The sequence below is a fragment of the Semicossyphus pulcher genome, unplaced genomic scaffold, assembly GCF_022749685.1.
Source record: "Semicossyphus pulcher isolate SPU_LCO1_2020_fin unplaced genomic scaffold, fSemPul1.0.p SCAF_1, whole genome shotgun sequence".
Classification (NCBI taxonomy): Eukaryota; Metazoa; Chordata; class Actinopteri; order Labriformes; family Labridae; genus Semicossyphus; species Semicossyphus pulcher.
This window is the reverse complement of record NW_027211603.1, coordinates 33,385,526-33,405,958: the sequence shown is the minus strand read 5'-3', so window position 1 is coordinate 33,405,958 and position 20,433 is coordinate 33,385,526. Positions and strand designations below refer to the sequence as shown.

Below are 20,433 nucleotides of genomic sequence, written 5' to 3'. Positions count from 1 at the left end.
TAACTTTAGCCACGTTCAAATCTAAGTTAAAACTCTGTTGTTCTCCTGTGCCTCTGAGTTATTGTTTCCTCTTCAACATTTTAGTTTCCTTTGTTGCATTTAGGGTAACTTACGTTTTGTTACTGAACTGTATTCTGCACTGAATTGTATTTCACAAATCTCGTTATTAAACAATGAATTTCATTCTATTTTGATAGATTTTATTCTGTTTTTTGTTGATGATTGTTTTTAAATGTCATCCTAATGTTTTTCTTTGACCTCATAAAGCTATTTGGGTTAGCTGTGTTTGAAATGTGCTACAAATAAATCTGCCTTGCCTTACCTGCACCTAGAAGTCAGTGTGTCCTAATAACTACAGGCTGGCTCTTGCACATCTGTTGTTGACTAAACAGATGTATTAATCCTTCTTAAAGGCAGAATTACGTACGCCACATTGTTTAACCTATCTGTGTCATGCAACCTTTGCATGTGTACAAGATATCTAAGAAGAACAAGCAGATACATTTTTTGGACAGGTGTTGTTTGACAACCACAAAGACCGACCTCAGTTGTTGAATAAATAACGGAAGTACCTAAACAAATTAAAATGTAGGAATTTTCAATGACTGTGGAAACTCCAAACAGCATCTCTCATTTATTTGCAGTTAGTTTAAACAAAAAAAGACAGATATCAGAGACAGACAAATCAGTTAACATGCATATACACACACACACACACACATGTTGTGAAATGTGCTTTGACATACATTATAATAGATGTTAGCATGTCACAACTTAGCATTGATGCTGCAAATACAACATGGAATTAAATGGCAGGAGAGGGACATCTCATGAAGGCCGTCGAGCGATGACCTCCACACGTGACATCAGGTTATAAGAGAGTCTCAGGCAAAAGATGTTCTAACTAAAACAGGCTCTGCAGCCCCACGGCAGCAAGTCATCTATCACTGAATATTAATGCTAACCCTACTTACATACACATCAGTAACAGTATTAAGATTTCTTAGAAATAAAATGTGCAGTTTTTGCTCAAAAGAGCGAGTCATATCCCAGAAACAAGTAACGTCCTTTGTGATAAAATGTCTTTGTAGGCTGCACTAGAAGATGTTTTCCCCGGCATCCTTAAAGATACAGCAAAATAGGTCCATAGTGATGCTTTCTACTATATTAAATAAGGAATAAAAATCAAAGCAATCTAATAGATCCAATAGATCAGTGGTCCCCTGTGGGCTGATAATACCCTTCTAACACATTAGACTCACACTTAGAAATCAGTCATAAAAAACCATATACAACATTTTGACCTAAAGTGATTAAACATCACTGAAACTTGAAAATGTAATAATACATTCCATCAGTCTGGGTTGAGGGCTTCAATTCAGGCTAATTCAATATCCTTACAGCAGGGTCCAAGATTTGACACGACAACGAGTGTAGACTGTACACATGACTGCACACATCAGTCCACAGTACATTTACATTCCTCAAAGTGGTGTCCAGTCATTCCCACATGCATTTTTGCAGTTTCATAAATACAAAACAAAGGATTATTCAGTCTTTGTGCTTGGACAGCTAAAGAATTGCAGCGTTAAATACCAAATGATATATGTGGTTAATATAAGGCAAGTATTAATATTGAAACAGTGCTGCCTTTCCTGGTTTGACGGCCTTTGTATGAAAACTGCAAAATGGAAATCTCAACCAGGCCAGTGATGGTCATTGTAAAGGTGACGCTTTGAATCCCTGGAGCAGCTGGGAGAATATAAGGCAGGTTAACAGAGCAATATTGTGTCCACTCGCTGAACAGTTGTCTCCATTGTGCCCTTGAGTAAGACTCTGGTGTTGTTTTCCAGAATCCATCAAGAAGTTAATAAAAACTATTTTACTAAAACTAAATGCAGCATCACCTTAAATTTAAGTACATAAAATTCAATTTTCAGGCTCTGTGCAGTAAATATTTAAACATACATTTGAAATTGGAATTTACATTTAATTTACAGTTGCCGTCTTTCTATGCTAACTAGCTTGCTTACTTTATCAACTCAACTGCTGTATGGGTAAAAATTTTTACTCAGCCAGACACTAATAAATAAGCTGAGTATTGATATGCGAAGATTTTATAACTTTTATGGTTTGAATCAGTGAAAACGTTTACCTCAGAGCGCTTCACAGCTGAATGAGCGAACACAGGTGTGGTTCAAAAGCTTCTCATGAAAAAATCTGTTGGGAATTTGGTCAAAAGAAATCTCTGTAAGGTGACATCAGGTAACTGCACCATGTGTCTGTTTGTTGATCCAAAAGACAACGAAGGTGCTTTTGTTTCTCCATTATAGATGTTTTAAAAACTGAAGGAATTACTTAAGGACTTAATGTGTGTGAAAAGATTTTTCTATATACTCATAACAGATTTAAGGGTGAACAGGATAAAAAGTATCTACAGTTCAGCATCTCTGTATGGTGAGATGCAGCATGACATCATGTTGTGTTTACACTGTAAATTCTACCGACTGCAGCTTTAAGAATTCCAGTTCAGTGGAAAGAATACAAATGTGATTTGTGCTTCCAGGAGTAATGGCACTGAGCACTGTTAGGCAGTTTCAGACTTAAAATGTAACAACTGTAACAATGAGTCTTATTGTGCCCACACAAGAGAATCTAAAATCAACAGGCCGCTTGACACAGAAGGCCTTCCAAAACCTCTGATCCCATCACCCAAACACATGTGCATGACCATGTTGCATATTCAAAAAAGTACATCAATAAATTCCTGCATTTTTCTATAATTGTGCAAAAACAAAAAAAAGGCCTATCCAAGCAGGAGGATCTCCTTGTGTTGTATCTCAGCAGTAAGACACGAGGAGGAGACTCTTCTCAGCAGGACCATTTGGACGGATTGACAAAGGACGCCTGAATTTAAGTCCCATGGGAAGGTGGCAGGTGTGACCTCACTGCTTGAAAACATGATCCCCATGTTGGTTTGGCATTGCTTCCTCAGACGTCCTGCACAATGATCTCATCAACAAGGTAATTTTCCCGAGTCAAGTGAAGCTAATGGCTTGTTCCTTTCAAATACATCCAATAAATAATGTGATGTGTTTATAAATCCTGTAAGTATTTTCTAAGTACCTGCTGGATATTTGGTTAATGGCGGACAATGCAACGGGTGACTTGCTGTAAAATGTAACATCTTAACATGGTCGAAGGTTTCAAAAGAGGCAAGCAACCGGTCTTTACGGTGAAGGAACTCTAACATAATCGTGTCTGGTAATTTCTGCAAATATTCCCGAGCCATGTGAAAGCAGCAAAGCTTTGCTGATTATTAAAAACTGATCGTTTGTAAATGGGTAACTGTCTGAACCTGTACCAGCTGGCTTTAAACAGCTGGCTAACTTATTTACAGTCTGTGTGCAAGTTGTGTTTGCTTGTTGCTGTTTGTGCTTGTGTTCTCAGAGCCCAGCAGCTTGCAGTTTAGGAGCAGTTGACATGCGAGACGGGCCTCGAGCGGGGCTGTGGCGGGCTCTGATTGGCTGATGAGGGGGAGGTGAAGTTGTCCTGGTTGTGGTTGTCCCGTGCTGCCAGCCTTTTGCCCTGCTCCTCCTTCATGAACAGCTCCACCATGAGGATCTTCTCCTTGTGCATCTGGAGGCTGATGTCCTTGGGGATGTCGGGGATTAGCCAATCCACAAAGTCACTCATGAGCATCACCACGTTCTGCACAGGGCACAGAAATGAACATCTCATGCAACCACAGAATTTCTGGCCTAATAACACTAAAGAAAGACAGTAGGTAATGCTTGCTGAACAGCAGATAGTGCAGCCATGCTTTGGTGTTTATCCTGTTTTACGTGTATGATTAAGTGACAGAAAACTGTATGACTGTTTTTTACTTCTGCTACTGTTACAGATAAAGTCAACACACAAACTTAGTAATGTCAGAACACAGCAAAATCTAAAGTTAGCTAACATTAGCGCAATGAGCTGCAGGTCAAACCAGACAAAGTTAGAATGTATCGATACTTTTTTACGATGTTTTTTTATACTGTGTAGATTCAAAAACAATCAATGGATTTTTTATAGTTTGAATGCAAAGATTTGTGGCAGTGGTTCATTTTGTGAAGTGTGCAAAAACCAATGACTATATATAAAGATGGACGAAGCGTCTCCATCTGCTCTCTTTGTACGAAATTGAAGCCAAAATAGCCCCTGTGATAGATGCTGCCATCTCGCGCTGGTGACATCATTTGAAGCCAGAAGTGCTCAGTAGAGATCGGCGGGTGGAGCCGATGTAGCCACTTCCGCAAACCAAAACAAACACTGAAATTACTGGAAAAAAACAGAAAAGATCCCGCACGTCAGCGTGTTTAACAGCAGACAGCTTCTTGTGTTGGTCTGAAGCAACAGTTCACAGATATGGAAACTTCAGTGACTGTAGTGATTGTTTTAGTTACGTCTCGTCTCGCCGTTCCTCCTCTACTCTGCTAATCCGGAACAGATGGCCTGCAGGAGCCGTATTTGTCAACAGAGCTGTCAATCATCCTTTTTACAGCATCAAATAACTAATTAAAAATAAACTGGTCAGAAAAATTAACACTTGGACGTAAATCAGCATGATAAGAACTAACTTTAATGACAGAAACCATGTTTGAGAAAAATGTATTTGACATGTATTTTGATTTTATAGTTTGACTCATGTCCCATCTGTTTAACATGGAGGAGACAGGCTTTATGACCTATACTGCAGCCAGTCAGTAGGGGGCACTCGATATGTTTTGGCTTCCTTTTTAGGGAGCTGTCATATCGTCCATCTTTTTATACAGTCTCTGGTAAAAACAGTGAGATGGCAGCGTTGTCTTGTATTTGAATCTTCCACTCCAAGGGCAGAGTCAGAGTTTACAATACAATATGTTGAATCGTAAGCTCTGTTTGTTGATGCATATCATGGGATTAGCTTCTTTCCCACTCACTGCCCTACTGGTAGATAATGAAATCAATCAAGTCACGAAATTCATATGAATTGCAAAGAAGCAGACAGCCACAGGCCACATTCAAGCTGTCTATCTGTATTACTATAGAACATTCAAGTCTAAAGGGACTTCTTCATTACATGTGAGTGAGTGACATGTCTGTTTGAAAGCATGGAGGCATACAGTATGTGTGCTTTGATATGAACATCCGCTCCAAACCTGAAAGACGATGACAAAGGCGAGGCGAGCGGCCAGAACGGCCCAGAACTCCTTAGAGAGCTCATACTGTGTGCTGGACCATGGAGGCTCTCTATAGTCCTTATATCTGAAAATATATCAGAAAAAAGAGACAAAAAGAGTCAAAGTATAATTTATTTGGAACATTTTACTATCTAACAGATGTTTATAATGGCACCTATTATATACTGTATGTAGTCATAGTGCCGTTAAAAAGATTAAATATAGAGAGGAATAAGTTAAAGAATACACATACAAATAAACATATATAGCAACAGCATTAAATATATCAAGACATTTAAATGCTTTCAATATTTCTTTTATATTTTTTGTCTTTATATTTCAACATTCTTTTTTCATTTGTTTTTATACATTTTGTTGATGCTCTTTGACTGCGAAGCCACAAAAAACATCTACCAAATAATGCAGAAATAGAAATAAAGATGATACTGTATGATAGTATGTACTTATGTAACAGTATTACAGGTCTATGAGAGATGTGGAGTCATTGTTTGGGAGGTGATGGAGGTTAAATACATCAAATATTGTCCAAACATATTGGAAGACTCAATTTACAGATCAAGTGAAACTTACCTGCATACGTCTACCCTGTAACCCAGGTGCATTGGCTGGAGAGGGTCCGTGCCGGCCTGGAAGTCACTGACGTTGAAGTAAGACAGAGTGTGATTGACGAAGCCGTGCATGGTGCCGTCAGGGCTGTACATGTACTGGTAGACCAGCCGAGGGATGAAGTCAGAGGTGAAGGAGATGACAAAGGCCTGAAGGGCAGAGAGATCAAATTAATGACACCAGGACAGCTTCATGTTTTGATTGATGGAAGAAAATAACTCCTATAAGGTTAGACTGACTGAACCTCGTCATATATTTCTATCATCCAGCCATGTGTCAGAGCATTTTTCAGAGCAGTACCGGCTTGTTTGTGTAAAACATCTGTACACCGAGTGTAAGGACTCACATTGACAATGACTGCTACTTTGCTGAGGCCTCTCAAGAGGTTGTACCAGATACCTGTAGGAAGACAGAGGGACTATCATCAAGAGCAGTTTCAACACATACTGGATAAGGACAGTAAGTACACTTAATCACCACTAGATGGCACAAACACTGTCTGTATGAAAGGTAGAAAGACTTCACTGTGTGTACAGGAAACCAAGCAGCACTGAACGAAACCTGCTTTAGCTTTTAGTTCAGCACAGGCTGGTTTTGGTTTAAGTGTGTTTTGTGGTGATGCAGCTGCAAGAAGGAACTTTTTGTGTTTTTTTATTTAAAACACCAGAATTTATCTGACACCACCTGCCTATTTCTGATCTTTATTAAATCAAATTAATTAAATTTAAGTCTCATTATCGCATTAATATGGGAGTTCTGTATTTTTTTAACTCCATATTGTTTCAAATATTGAACATTTTAATCATTCTCTGGAGGGAGTAATGTACGCTTTTGTCTTCTCTAAAATTGATTATCGTTACTTTCTCCTTACAAACCTGAATGGTGACGCCTGCTCAAGCCTTCCAGTCATAGCCATTTCAGCCTCTTTGTATTGACTTCCAATTGATTTCAGAATTGATTTTAAGGTTTTACTCATTACTTTTAAATCCTTCCATTGTCTTACTCTTACTCTAGTGTTCACTCTCTCCTCAGATCTCAATTCGGTATCATGGCGCATGAAAGCTTAAAATCCTGCATTAATCTACTTTACGAGCCACTGTTAATTCTGTATTGTACCAATCTGTCGATACTGATGTTTATTATTGGCATGTTCTTTTTTTGGAAAGGACTTTGTAACATTGACATGAAAAGTAATTTACAAATAATTATTATTATGATGTAAAATACACTTAACTGTATGTCTGATGCACTTAAGGATACGCTGACCTCAAGAAGAGTCGGTAAGAGTTATTTTGTTTGCACCTTCGGTTAAAAGCTAGATTTACTAACTTTAAAGTCCGTGTTAAAAAAAAGATCTACATAACCTGTGTTGAAACAGTTTTTGATTACAATCAACATTTCCTCGTCCATACCGGCTGTAGAGATCCCCTCCTTGAACAATAACAGGGTAAATGATTGGGGAAAATATTAAACTCTTTGCAAAAATGCTTTTAAAACATAAAGCAATATGAGCATAAGTTAATACGAGACTTTCACGATCAGAAGTCGAATTTTAAACCATCTGTTTAATTGGAGTCAGGAGTTAGGAAGGGATTATGTGCAGAAGGATCCTTTAGAGCTTAGTCAGTGAAGACGTCACAACTATATGTTGTGAAATAGACGTGGTTCGTTTAGTCAGAGGGAGTGTCATTTCTGATACTGAGAGCCCACACACCTCACAGTGAGGTGAAGATCACTTGAACATTAATTTGATCAAAACTAATTGCATCTCTTAGTTTGATGAAGGCGATGAGGCTGATAACACTGAAGGGGATAAATAGGGCATAAAGGAGAATACTTTTTTCTTTGTCCTTTTATTTGAGGGGGGGTCGGGAACACCTACCGATGTCTTTGGCTTTGGCTGCAATCGGCCTGCGCAGCTCCATCACAAACTTCTTGGCATCCAAGCGAATCTCGATGATGTTATTCAGAAGAGCAAAGAGAGGGGCCAGAGGGAAGGAAGCCACGAAAAGAGTCACCATCCCAAACTGGATGACTAAAGAAACAGAGAGGAGGACAAATGATGAGAAGTTAACGGATGAACACACTTTATACGACACATTAGCTTTACTGCAAAAAGTGAAGGTGACTGTGGTAACTACAGGACACACACACACACACAGCCCAGTTAGTGGAATGATACACTTTGGTCCACCAAGTACGGCTGAAATCTAATATTGTCTTAATCTGTGTCATATTATATGAATGTTTAAAGTGCTAATCTGAAAGATATCAGTTTCGTTCTCTTTGGTGCAAATTTGGCAATAAATGGTAATTGCGGAGCACACTTCCCAAATATCCAGACAGTGTTGCATGTGTGGCATCCACGGTTGTAACTCTTGATTATTCTTTTTAGACTGTTTGCCTTCATCTGAGCGTAGAATGTGTTTCTTCTTCTTTGGATTTTCACTTATTTTTGAAGTTGTATCTGTAGTCATCGATCTTTTCTTTGTTTTTTCAGCAATAGTAGATTACTGTTTACTCGCAACACTTGCAGAGACCGGAAAAGCAGCCGCTTAGCTCCGCCAACGCTCTCTGGCAGACCAACCACTGCTGGGTGATGGAAAACGCATCACTTATACCCCTTGCCCACCAAAATTAGCACGTTGACATGGGTTTTTCAGACCCGGGAAGACCAACTAATAAATGCAGATTGTCTCTTTTCTCATTGCCAGTGGAATATACTGCTTTCGGTTTCTTTTCTGCTGAGTCACCGTCTGACATCACAAACGCTGGGTTAGTAAACAATAGTTTGCACAAAGAACATTATACCCTTTGGTAAGCAGCATGTAGACCAGTGAGGATGTTACGCTGGTTAGGTCTTTATTGTATCTATTACTCATTCAGTCTATTTATCAAACTCGGCGGTGACAAATCTGGAACGATGTTTGAGTGCTGCTCGGATGGAGAAGGGTGGAATTTCAAGGCGCATCATAACATCGGGCCAGAAAGGGGGCAGAGATTAACGTGTTAACCCGGGTTTTGTGTTCCCATCATTGCCAATCGGTGCCGAGGTGATTATTACCCGCGTCTACTACAGAGTCATTTGACCCGGGTCTGCATGCCGATTGTAACCTTTCCCACTAAGCAGAAAAGCCGGGTGTTAGTGGGTTTTTTGACCAGTGGGAAAGGGGCGCCGCTTGTGATTTTTTCTGCGAAAGTCTGAAATTCTGCAAATGCAAAAGCTTTCATCAATGGGACATAGGCTCAACCACCATTGTGTTACCTCATTCTGTGATAGATAGTGACTTAACAGACATTTATTTTAATGATATATGATATAATATTTAACATTGTCAACTACCTGATGCTCCCATGTCAGCACATGAATACATATATGATATAGTTTATATAGATTTAAAATGACTGAGAATGCTGAGATTTTGCAGTAATCCTGTCTTATCTGCTCTGAGCCATGTCCTTTCTTCACCACTACTAAAAGTGAAAAAGCCAAACATACACAACAGTGTTACCCAAATGTAAAACCTGCTTAGATGACCTATTACCTCATCTAAAACACTTTCACTGAAAAACTTACTAATCCAACCTGCAGGACTGCTTCCTTCCTGTGTGTATGTGGTCTGGCTGTGTATCTCTGGAGCATTATAGACTTTATGAGGTAAAAACGATGGATGGAGAAACTACTGCATTATTTCTTTGTCCCCTTGGGGCAGCAGAACAAACTAAAAGTCCAACATCTGGTATTTTATCACCAATGTTGTGACAGTTTATGTGTTAGCAAACTGTGGCCATTTTAGTAACTTTCATTTGGAGTCTTGTGTCTTTGCCTCCATGAAATCATGCAGTCGTTCATGCTCTCTGTCGGAGAAGCCATTAAGAAACAATGTAATTACTAAAGAGCGAGTGATTATGGATTCATTATCTCTGCACTTTAACGACCTCTGGCATCAGTGAGGAGTTCTCATTTAATTGTGTTTTGTAATCTTATAATTGCTTCCTTTAGATGTGTTTGGGTGTTACAGCGCCTACAACATATGTTCATTGTTGTTTGGAGTACGGATGCTCAACATGGCTACAAGGCGTTTGTCTGTCTGTGGATATTTAATTTGATTGGAGTGCTGCCCTTCTGTAAAGTATTCAGCGTTACATAACAGCAGTGTGTGAGAAACGCCCATTCAACCAAAACAAAAGCTGTGTAGAGCTGAGAGAAACGGCAGAGTTGATGATAATTGTCTGTATCACGACAGAATGAGCGGCCCCTTTCACATCACACGAGGCTGTTCGATCAGTTATTATCAAAGGCTTATAAGAGCGGCTTGAAGGTTAATTATCAATGACACCCTAAAATACTGAACACACATGTTCATTACTGTCCATCACTGATGGAATTAATGAAAGTGAGTTCATCAATACATGTTACTTTTAAAGGTTAAAGGATCACTACACCCATTTACTTAACATCACACAGGCTCAGCAACATCGCTGAACAGACATGAATAATGGATACAACATAGCTTCTTGACAAGGCCTAATAAACATGAAACAAACAAACAAACGGCGGAGCTAAGTGGCTGCTTTTCTGGTCTTGCAAGTAAATAAAAGTAATCTATTATGGCTGAAGAAACAAAGAAAAGATCGATGACTACAGATACAACTTCAAAAATAAGTGAAAATCTTAAGAAAAAGAAACAAATTGGACGGTCTAAACAGTCTAAAAACTAAAGCCAGGAAAATTAAGAACCTTATTTCTTATGGCTAAATATTGATCAGGTACATGAAGAAAAAAGAGTGTCGAGCTTGAAGTAGCTTTAATCCTCTCCCAGTAGTATTGAGATGTTTGGTAACTGGATAGTAAGCCTCCTCCAGTCGCACGATAAAGATCCTTTTCCCCCAACTGGGACATACAGATCAACTGCTTAGTAATGCAGATTCCAAAAGAGCAATTACCCGGACACAATAACCATAAGCTCTGAGAAGCCACATTTAATGCTGAACACGTTAATCTATTTATCTTTATTTAACCCACATACATGCGCAGAATCCTCCATGTGACTGGCTGACATTCTGCTTTCTTGGAAATTGAATTTCATGAAATTAAAGGTCAAAACGGTGTTACTGAACATGGAGATTAGGTTGTATTTCTGCTGGTTTCATCAGAGGAAAATGTTTGCTAATTCTCTATATGACACTTACAAATAGTGCTGAGAGGAGCTGACATTTGCAGGGTCAGGCTAAGGTCTGACATTAAGCAGGAGCAGAGAAACTGCAGTGACAGTATGAGATGGAAGCTTATACAGAAGCTGAGCATTAATTGTGTGTGTTATTTTTGACCTAAACATGACTCATTCTGCAAAGGTCCAGGTGTTAAAAAGGCAAAGAGCACAATCATTTCTCAAGGGTAATCTATGGATGATGTAGAAGACAGCACTCTGTTGGAAAAGAGGAAGATGAGGTTATTTTCTGTTAGCAAACATCCGGCGAGGTGGAAAATAACTGAGCAGGAAGAGCAGCAGCGACAAGGATAACACTACAAGCTGCTCCTGAGGATGGTCACAGTGCTTATCTGTGAACTTTCAGGCACACAATAAAATAACTTGCACAGACCAGATAAACACCAAAGAGCAGCAGTGTGCATGTTGTGTATGTTTGTATATGTATTGCTAATGTTCAGACTTACTCATCTCCATGTACTCGGGGCTGAGGCCAACAAAAGGACCCAGGATGTGATCTTTCTCGTGGCGCTGCAGCGTTTTGCTCAGCTCCTCCTCTTCCTTTGAGTCCAAGTCTGACTTCCTCCTCCGGAGCAGCTTCTTCAGCTTCCTGCAGACAATGATGGAAATAACACAGACTAAAGCCTTTGTTGGATTTCAACATGAACATGAAGCCCACAGAACCAGTCATTCGTGGTTTAAGTTACCTTAGTTACCAGCTACCTAAGTGACAAACTAATAGCTCGCTTGTTATGATTTTAGTATCTCTACTATAACAGAAGTATTATTTGGCTGGAGCACTCTCTTTCGAGTTACCATACAGAGTGTTTGATTAGACGTGGTGCTATGATGCAATGTCTGGAATAGGGGTCCAAGCTACTTTAAAACTCATGCTACCATGCTAACAAGGATGCAAGATTTTGTCCACAAGCATGTGGGCAATTAGGCATTGCAGACTGCAGAGTGCAAACAATGAAAATATGCAGTAAGTTATAAATTAAAACTTTGGTAGAAGGCTCAACTCATACGTGTAGTACATGCACAGAGGAGTGCTGTCAATATTCAGAGGCACACTCTGGGCACTCTGTCTCAGCAGACGGAGCAGCCAGTGTTTCATGAACAGCTGAAAAAGGCTGTTGTAGCTTAATGTAGCAACCGTGGACTGATGTGTGAATTAAGTGAAATAATTTAAGACGCCTGCTTAGAAACAAAGAGGTATTTTTTGTTTCCTGACAAGGGCTGAGAAGTATTGATCATTATGTTTTGTTGAATTGTTAATGGCATTTTTTTTTGGTTGGTTAACTTTACAGGAAGACCTTTAGGTAAATATGACGTTACTGACCAACATTTTTATCCTTAACTATAAAATATTAACCTACACTACAATGAACCATTTGTTAATTCACAGTTTAGATCCATGTGTGCTAAAGAGGAGGAAGCTAACATAAAGTAACAAACTTTCAAACTTTCATCAGTTACTCTAATGATGAAACAGGACAGTGAAATTGCAGGCTGACAGAGTTCAGCAGTCTGGTTCCAGGTAAGTGTGTCTGAAAACCAGGCTTGCATTTAAACAGCTGAGTGGGTGTGCATAATTTGCTCTGCAGGTTGTTTAACCCATGTATTGTGATCTCTGCTGAACTGTAGTTCAGTCTGTGAGGCTCCTGTGTGTGTGAGTGTCACAAGAAAGCATGTTGCACCATGTGTGCTCTGCACTCACGGTATGCCGATCTCAAACAGGTTGTTCTGGATGAGCTGCTTGCCCAACATGGTGATGCACAACTGGATGCACAGCTCCATGAGGCAGCCTGCGTGGGCACACTGGAGGGAGAGAGGGAACAATTGTCAGAGGGTGACAGGAAATCACATGGAGCAGAGGGTAAGATGGTAATTTAAAGAGTTGATAGTGGGGAGTGAAAAGTGCAAGAGAAACAGAAACAGCCATGTTATCTGAGAAACACAGGACAAGGCTCCATGTTATGGAGGTTCAGGTAGCCCGACAACAAATAGAGAAAAAAGAACAAATTTAATCAAAATAAAAGGCCCTCCTAATTATTCATTGATTCAAATTAACATTGAAATGACCATATTTACCCTGAGTCTTAAAGGCTAAGTATAAATGCACTGGACACCTTTTTTAAGACTAATTAAAGTTTGCTTGTTCAAACTTCTCTGGGGGAGCTGTGAGAAGCAGATGTTGAAAGGGTTTAAATGCATCTGTCTTTTCAACACACATAGGTAACCATACTCCTCCCATAACTGTCAAGGGTCCTCTCATGCGTTATCAGCAGCTAAACTTACACTAAAATGACACTGAAAATGGCTGGTGTTTTTTGTATCTGATTAAAGAAACAAGGAAAAACAGCCAATTCTACACTTGGCTGGAGCTGTGAGGTAGTGATATGAGTTAGAGCCATGAAGACGAAGATGTAGATAACTTAGCCGCTAAAAATAGTCATCAACAAACAAATGCAATATTTCTTCCTGTTTGACAAATAATCAGTAGAAATTACAGTACAATATAGTCCTATTTATATTGATGAGATTTAAGTATTCAGTAGGAACCAATGGGCTTCAGGCTGAGAGACGCAGACAGGGTGGGAAAGCGGGAAACTACGCAGACATGGACTAACAGTTGGTTTTCTTGTTTTCTTGTGATGAAGTGACGATATATGGAATGATAAAAGCATAAACTGTGTTTAGTGTGAATTACCTCCTCCATTCTGTACGATCCCACAACATATAAGTAGTTTCCAGGCCGCCCTACGAGTCTGTCAAGCAAACAGTGTGATAATGTCACTTTATACAGTACAAAGTGAGACAGTGAGAGAACCCACGGATGCAAGTATTTCATTCACTTATAACCCATGGAGGTTTGATCAATATTATTGAACATAGAGAGGAGCTGTGCAGAATCACTGTTTTACCTGCCCCTGAAAAAGGCCAGATAGACGATAGGTGTGAAGGCATTCACAAACTTCAAAATAAAAGTCTTGAAGATGAGGCGCTCTTCAAAGCTCTTGTCTGTCTTTGGAACCTCTGAAAAAGAGAAGACGTGACTTTATTATTTCACATACATATCAATTCATTACAGCATTACTACTTTAATGCTGGAAGTGTCAAAATATGTCAACATCAACAATTTCTACGGAAGAAACGGTTTCTTTTCTTCGTTTTCTATGAACCATTTCAATAAAATCATTCAAACGTGAATTTTTGATGTGCTGAATGACATTGTAGTGTAATAGTAGCATTATAAAGAGTCTTTAAGTCAGCAAACTGGAGAGTTACACAGCAGTTAGTGTTTCTGCTAGTAACTAAGGTTGAACAATATCTAACAAACTGTCATATGATGATACCCCTCGTTAAACATCACAATACACAATGATATTCTTGTTTTGGGGGTGCAGCTGTGCATATTTAATTCTTTTAGCTGGGTTGATGTACAGATATCAATCCAAGAGCAACAGCATGACATGCTTTGAAATTTACAGAGTCTCAAAATGACCATAAACAACAAAAATAACTGGATGGAACAGAAAACAGGTTACAGAACAAAGGGTATCTAGACTCCAGCCTGTCAGCCACTAAGACGTTCCCTGCTTCTTTGCTGACTGCCAGTGAAGTCGGCTAAACCATTTTACACGCAGTGGTAACATTATGTTTGGGATTTTATAACTCTATATGAGCAGGTAAGACACTTGTACGGGCACATGCCTTGTTAATGGCATATTAAATACTCAGAGTAATAATGTTTCTGAAGTTTTTGCACAAAAAATGTGGAAAGTTCTTTGTTTTTTCTTTTGTTTAAATTACTGCTCTGAAGCAGGTTAAGCGGGCAGCCTAAGTTACAATGCAATGTGCCCCGGTAAGAAGTGAACCACCATCGTAGTGCTGAAAACCAGGGTTAACTGTGAAGTTACCTCACTGACTGCAAATCCTGCTTCTTAATACAGGCCTCTGTTGTGGGAAACAAGTATTTACTTTGAGTATCACTCCTGACTGTGAGGGGTTAACAGTGAAATGAGCCTCACCCAGAGTGGTGAGCCAGCGGGCGATTGAGGCGTAGATTTCATCTAAGATAATGATGACGATGAGGTTGATGATGGCGGCGGTGGTTTTGACGGTGGCTCTGATGTTGGAGCGAGCTGCAGGGTAGTCGCTCATGTGCAATGCTGCCTTGATACTGATCCTGTACAGAATGACCCCGAAGACTATGGCAAACGTCACTGCGATCTGAGAGAAGGAGGAAAACACTTAATCTGACAATCTGCTGATAATCAGACATTTCTAAAGCATTTACCCCTTACAATAACTAAAACTGACAGTAAGCAGGAATGAGCTCAAAAGGTGTAGAACATTTGTAATACAACAAAGTAAAAGTCCAGCAGAGAGAACAGGAGTCGAGGATGTTAGGAGGATAGCTGTTATAACATGCCATGTGTGATACAGGTGTTGTATAGAATGGGAGTAATAAGGCCTGCTGTTCTGACATGCATCATGTAAGCTGTTTTTATTTTAATGAATCTGAGTACCTAGCAACAACTACTACTAGCTCCCTGACCTCCAGCACAAACGTGACAACAGCAGGAAAATCTGGGTGTGACATTTTTGGAATACCTTCTCAACTACAATTGTTGTTGTTGGCTGCAGTGTGTACGCTGCTCATCATGTAACTTCAGAGGAATGTTTATAGGCTTTCAGAGAGTACTCGCGAGCGTAACACATATTATGTCATAAACTAGATTATTTATAGTCCATGTGAGATAAAGCCTTCAAAGCATTTTTATTTGTCGCTGAAGAAGGAAACCTCAGATGAACCATTAGTTCAGGTCATGGTCAGATTTCAGAGTCAGGCTCAGGTTATAGTCTGGTTTTAAAGACGAGGGTCTGCCTCTGGTTTTTACTCATACATACTTTTACAACAATCAAGCAGTCAAATCTGTGTTGTCTCTGTCTATATGGCTATGCTTAAAACACAAATGTATTGTTTTCTTGTGTTATTAATCAGGCTTGGATTCAAAGCATTCAATATTAATTGTTGAATTTATTGTGAAATCTGAATGTTTTGAATTCCTTAAAAGATCTACAAAGAGCTTTTGTTGACTCAAACAGTGTGTAAAAGGAGGACAGCCTAATTCATGTTCAAACTGTAGCTAAAACAATGTTGACTAAACACAGACAGAACATCTGCAGCCTCGTGTGACTCTAGCTACTTTTCAAACTCTTTAAAAAGCTACTTGAACAAACGTTGAACTTATGTTTGTTTTTTATCAGCCAAAGGTTTCACATTGTTTCTGTTACTGAATAACAATTATTGGCTGTAACAAACCTTGACAGCTGATAAAACCTGCTGCTGCTAATGTCTGAGATTTTCACCAGAGAATTTATTTGGCCTAAAAGACAAATTTCAAGTTAAACATAAGATCTGTCACTGCTGAAGCTCCACATATTCAGGAATTTTGGCAGTCTAATTTCTGTTGCTATAGTTCAAAGAAAACGTCTAAAATAACCTGCTCTCCCCTCCTGTTGTTGTGTCTGAATCTGGAGTAAAATCTGGGTGATTTAAATTTACATATTTTTAAAAATGATGTCCACGTGTTCAAGATACAAAGGCTGCTGTTGCAACTCTGCAGAGAGGCTGCTGAGACTCACCATGAAGCACATCATGATCACAGTGGTCAGGTAAGCTGGCATTCTGTCTGTACATGTCAGCTTCACCTTCTCCCCCTGAAACACACATGGACAAACAAACAGACACGTAAACAGGGTTGTGTGAGGGTCATAAAGTACATATCATAACTGAAACATGAACAGCATCTCCAGTCGTGTGAACCTGTGAGTGTGTTAATGTGTGTGTCACAGCCTCATGTTTTCCTGTCAGTAGCAGCTACTCGTGCTCTGAGTACACAGATGCACACAGCACACACAACATAAACACGCGCACGCACACACACACACATTATGTGGCTGCAGTGGAGCACAGCTAATTCCGCCCTGAGCTATCATGTCACATTCAAGTCTACTGAGAATTGGGTCAAAGAGCTCAGGCGGCTGTGTGTGTGTGTGTGTGTGTGTGTGTGTGTGTGTGTGTGTGTGTGTGTGTGTGTGTGTGTGTGCGTGTGTGTGTGCGCGTGTGCATGCGTGTGTGTGTGTGTGTGTGTGTGTGGGTGACCTTGGTACAAGACATAAGGCAAAAGGGTACCAATCTAATAGACATGCTTGACTCAGAGCTTTGTCTGCAGGACATCAGAACATGTCAGATTCTTTTACTCTCCAAACGTGTTTCAGTCGCTGTGTCTGAAATTCCAGATTTTCAGAAACTTTGCAATGAAACAATTTCTATGTGAATATTTAATAGGTTTAACATTTGAACATATCGTTTCATCTGGACGCTCTGTTGTTTTGCTGGAGACAAGAGGGAAACAGATACAGTTAAAGCACAATTAGCAACAGTTAGTGTGCTAATTGGTGGACGAGGATCAAGAATAAAATGATTTTCTTACCACATAATTTAATACAAATCATCATTAAGGGCCTTTGATAAAAGATTGCAATAAGGAGTGCTATTTTACTGCTTTTTAAGACTAATAATGTGACTTTGCAGAAAAATAGTTTAAACAACTTAACACCTCACTAAGTCACTTTTACCTTGGGAGTTGCATGTTCCTGTCTCATTGTCTTCTGCATGACCCGGAACTCGTACTCAGCTCGGTTGTGGTCCTAAAAGAGAAATCAGTTTAGGTAATGCAGCTACAGATGAAGCACTTATATATATTAGTACGCAGTAAGACAATGAAGAGTTCGTTTTGGATTTACAGATTGCATGAAGTTTGTGAAAAACGGTTTACATTTCCGTGCAGCGCTCCGTGCATGAAAAGAGAGAAATGTATCGACTCATCATGAAAGGAATAAGAGGAGCACATTAAAGCAAAAACAAACTGTGGTCTGATGTTGGAATTTCTCAGCACTACTCACAGTTAACTTTTAACCTCGTAACCTGTGCAGTTTGGGTTTTACTGCTACAGTTTACCGTATGCAAAAGATTGTCGTATGGAGGTGTTAAACCCTCATCATGCCAACATATTCAACATAAAAAGACAGACTGGGCCCCTGAGGGAATAAAAAAGATTAGTGTTATCTAAAAAAAAGTTAAAGTTAATTTGCATATTGTGTAAAACAAAATGTTGCATAAAAAAATTCTGTGTCGTCTACATCTGTGTCTGTGTTCTTCAAAAAAGCTGAAAGCAAACTGATATGAATTATTTGGAACTTATTGATTGAAAAGTTGTCATAACAGAATAAAACACCTGTGAGTTGCATAAAGTGAACCTCTGGGGCGGCAGGGACCCCATCTGAAGCATGATGATATGCAAATACTGCATGTGTGCCCAGGTTTTAAGATTTTCAGGATAAAAGCTTAGCTACTGTCTGACTCCAATCTTTATGCTACCTAAACCTTTGTGAGTCTGTTGTGGACACACACAGAGACTGATATCTGACTGGGTAGAAAGGCAACCATGAATGTCTCTCAACATTTCAAATGGTTCTGTAAATCAGAGTTTCCCTTCCTGTAACCATTTCATATACACATCTCTATGATGTGTTGGTGTCTAATCAATGCCGCTGTCAATTAATCCTTTCATGGTGAGGAAAAAAATGTTTTAGTTTCATGTTATAGTCAGTCAGAAGTGTGTTTGTGGTTGTACTGTAACAGTAATACAGTCTGCAGGAAGCCCAGAGGAGTAAAGAGGTACAGAGTATACAGAAGAAACTGCACCACAATAGTTTGACTCTTTTTTCCTGAGGCTCCATGTGTCCAGCTAATGTACAGATGAATGCACAGAATGAAAACAGAAAAACAGACCTAGTGCAGATAAATCCGGTCTAGACAAAGACAACAATGTTGCTGGTTGGTATGGACTCAGGCCAGATCAGCAACAATTCAGTTGCATACATTTATCTGATCACAGAATAATTCAAACCTGCATCTTGAATAATTTCATATTCAAAAGCAAAAAGTTTTATTTTCTTTCAGAAACAGCCCTCAAAAGTGATCATTTAAACCTTTATTTACTGACTGAAGCACTTTGCAACATAGCAAGTTTTGACATATTTTGACTTTTTATGGTTGACATGGTGATCGTGTTTACAAATCAGCAGACATACACACTGTGTCTGACTCGAGTTTGGCCACGTGATGAATATGGACAGCTCACAGGACCTGAGGCTGAGCCCGAAAATCTTTGAAGGGGGCTGGGGTCACATGTCTGTTGATAAAACTGCTATATTAATAAACTAATAATAATTAATAACTTCAAAACAGCCTCTAACACACCCCCTGGCAATTTTTTTGTTCATCTACACAATTTATTGCAATCGAATGTACATTTTATATTTAGTTTTTTTTAAATCTATTTATTGTAAAATTACTTATTATTGCAGTTTATTTATTAATTAACTTAATAAAGTGAACTCATTATACTGATTCAACCTGTTATAAAGTTACACATTCGAATCAGCCAGTCTTTGATCTCTCCTGCATGGTTCATGGCTGTGAGGTTTTTTGTAGGAGCATATTTTCAGTCTTTTGTGAAATTTATTGGTTTGACATACTGCTGTCTTCTCGCCAGCATGTCCATGTGGGCCCCATAAAGGCTAAAGTGAGCTGGGAAGGGTCAAAACTGTGTAAACTAGGTGGAGCTCATATGGGCTCAATACCAGGTACTGCATGACCCCTTATCACCAGGTGGATGTATGGACAGGCGAGGAGAAAGTAGGACAAATGTGCCCCTTCCACAGATCTTTATCGGATTATTAGTCATGTACCTATGCAAAGCGTCGATCAACAAGAGTTAAAATATTAATACCAACTGAATAAATCATACTAAGTGATGTGCATGCAAAGTGATTGAACAGGCTCCAGATTTATTAACTCCGAAGTTCATCAAATAATCCACTCGGATGTTTGGTCTTCATACAGCACACCGATAACCTGAATAACATCAAGCTCTATTGTGGCTTAGTAACACTAGTATGTCATTTAACAAGCCAGGGCATTTTAGTTACTGAGAGAGAAATTCCACAGCAGTCCATCACTGAAACAGAAATGTGCTTGTCTTTCTTTTTATAAAGAATTTCAAAATAAGACTGAGGATGAGTAGTTTCCACCTGACCTACCAGGGCACTCGGGTTTTCTAACTATTGCTATGTTTACAAAAGTGTTTTAGCCTGTTTTTTGCTTCACTTCTCCTGTTTGAGTTCAAAGGTATATTACTTGATTTCGGAGGTGTGCATGCTGCATGTCTTATGAGGGCAGAGGGCACAGTTGTCTTTGCTTAACAGGGAACATGGAAAATGAAAAGAAAACAAGAGAAAAGAGGAGAGCGTTA

At 39.3% G+C, this 20,433-nt stretch overlaps 1 protein-coding gene across 1 annotated transcript in view; it reads right to left on the bottom strand.

The window, feature by feature from the left end:
* Positions 1-619: 619 nt before the first annotated feature.
* Positions 620-20,433, bottom strand: part of ano1a (anoctamin 1, calcium activated chloride channel a) — a 62,577-nt gene continuing 42,763 nt past the window's right edge. The window contains exons 14-25 of the mRNA XM_069673816.1: positions 17,693-17,764; positions 16,697-16,771; positions 15,076-15,277; positions 13,969-14,080; positions 13,755-13,812; positions 12,762-12,862; positions 11,509-11,651; positions 7,714-7,866; positions 6,178-6,230; positions 5,796-5,980; positions 5,184-5,289; positions 620-3,711 (exon numbers count right to left, since the gene is read on the bottom strand). Coding sequence (XP_069529917.1) covers positions 3,469-3,711; positions 5,184-5,289; positions 5,796-5,980; positions 6,178-6,230; positions 7,714-7,866; positions 11,509-11,651; positions 12,762-12,862; positions 13,755-13,812; positions 13,969-14,080; positions 15,076-15,277; positions 16,697-16,771; positions 17,693-17,764 — 1,503 coding nt within the window. The 3' untranslated portion in view covers positions 620-3,468. The remainder of the gene's footprint in view (positions 3,712-5,183; positions 5,290-5,795; positions 5,981-6,177; positions 6,231-7,713; positions 7,867-11,508; positions 11,652-12,761; positions 12,863-13,754; positions 13,813-13,968; positions 14,081-15,075; positions 15,278-16,696; positions 16,772-17,692; positions 17,765-20,433) is intronic.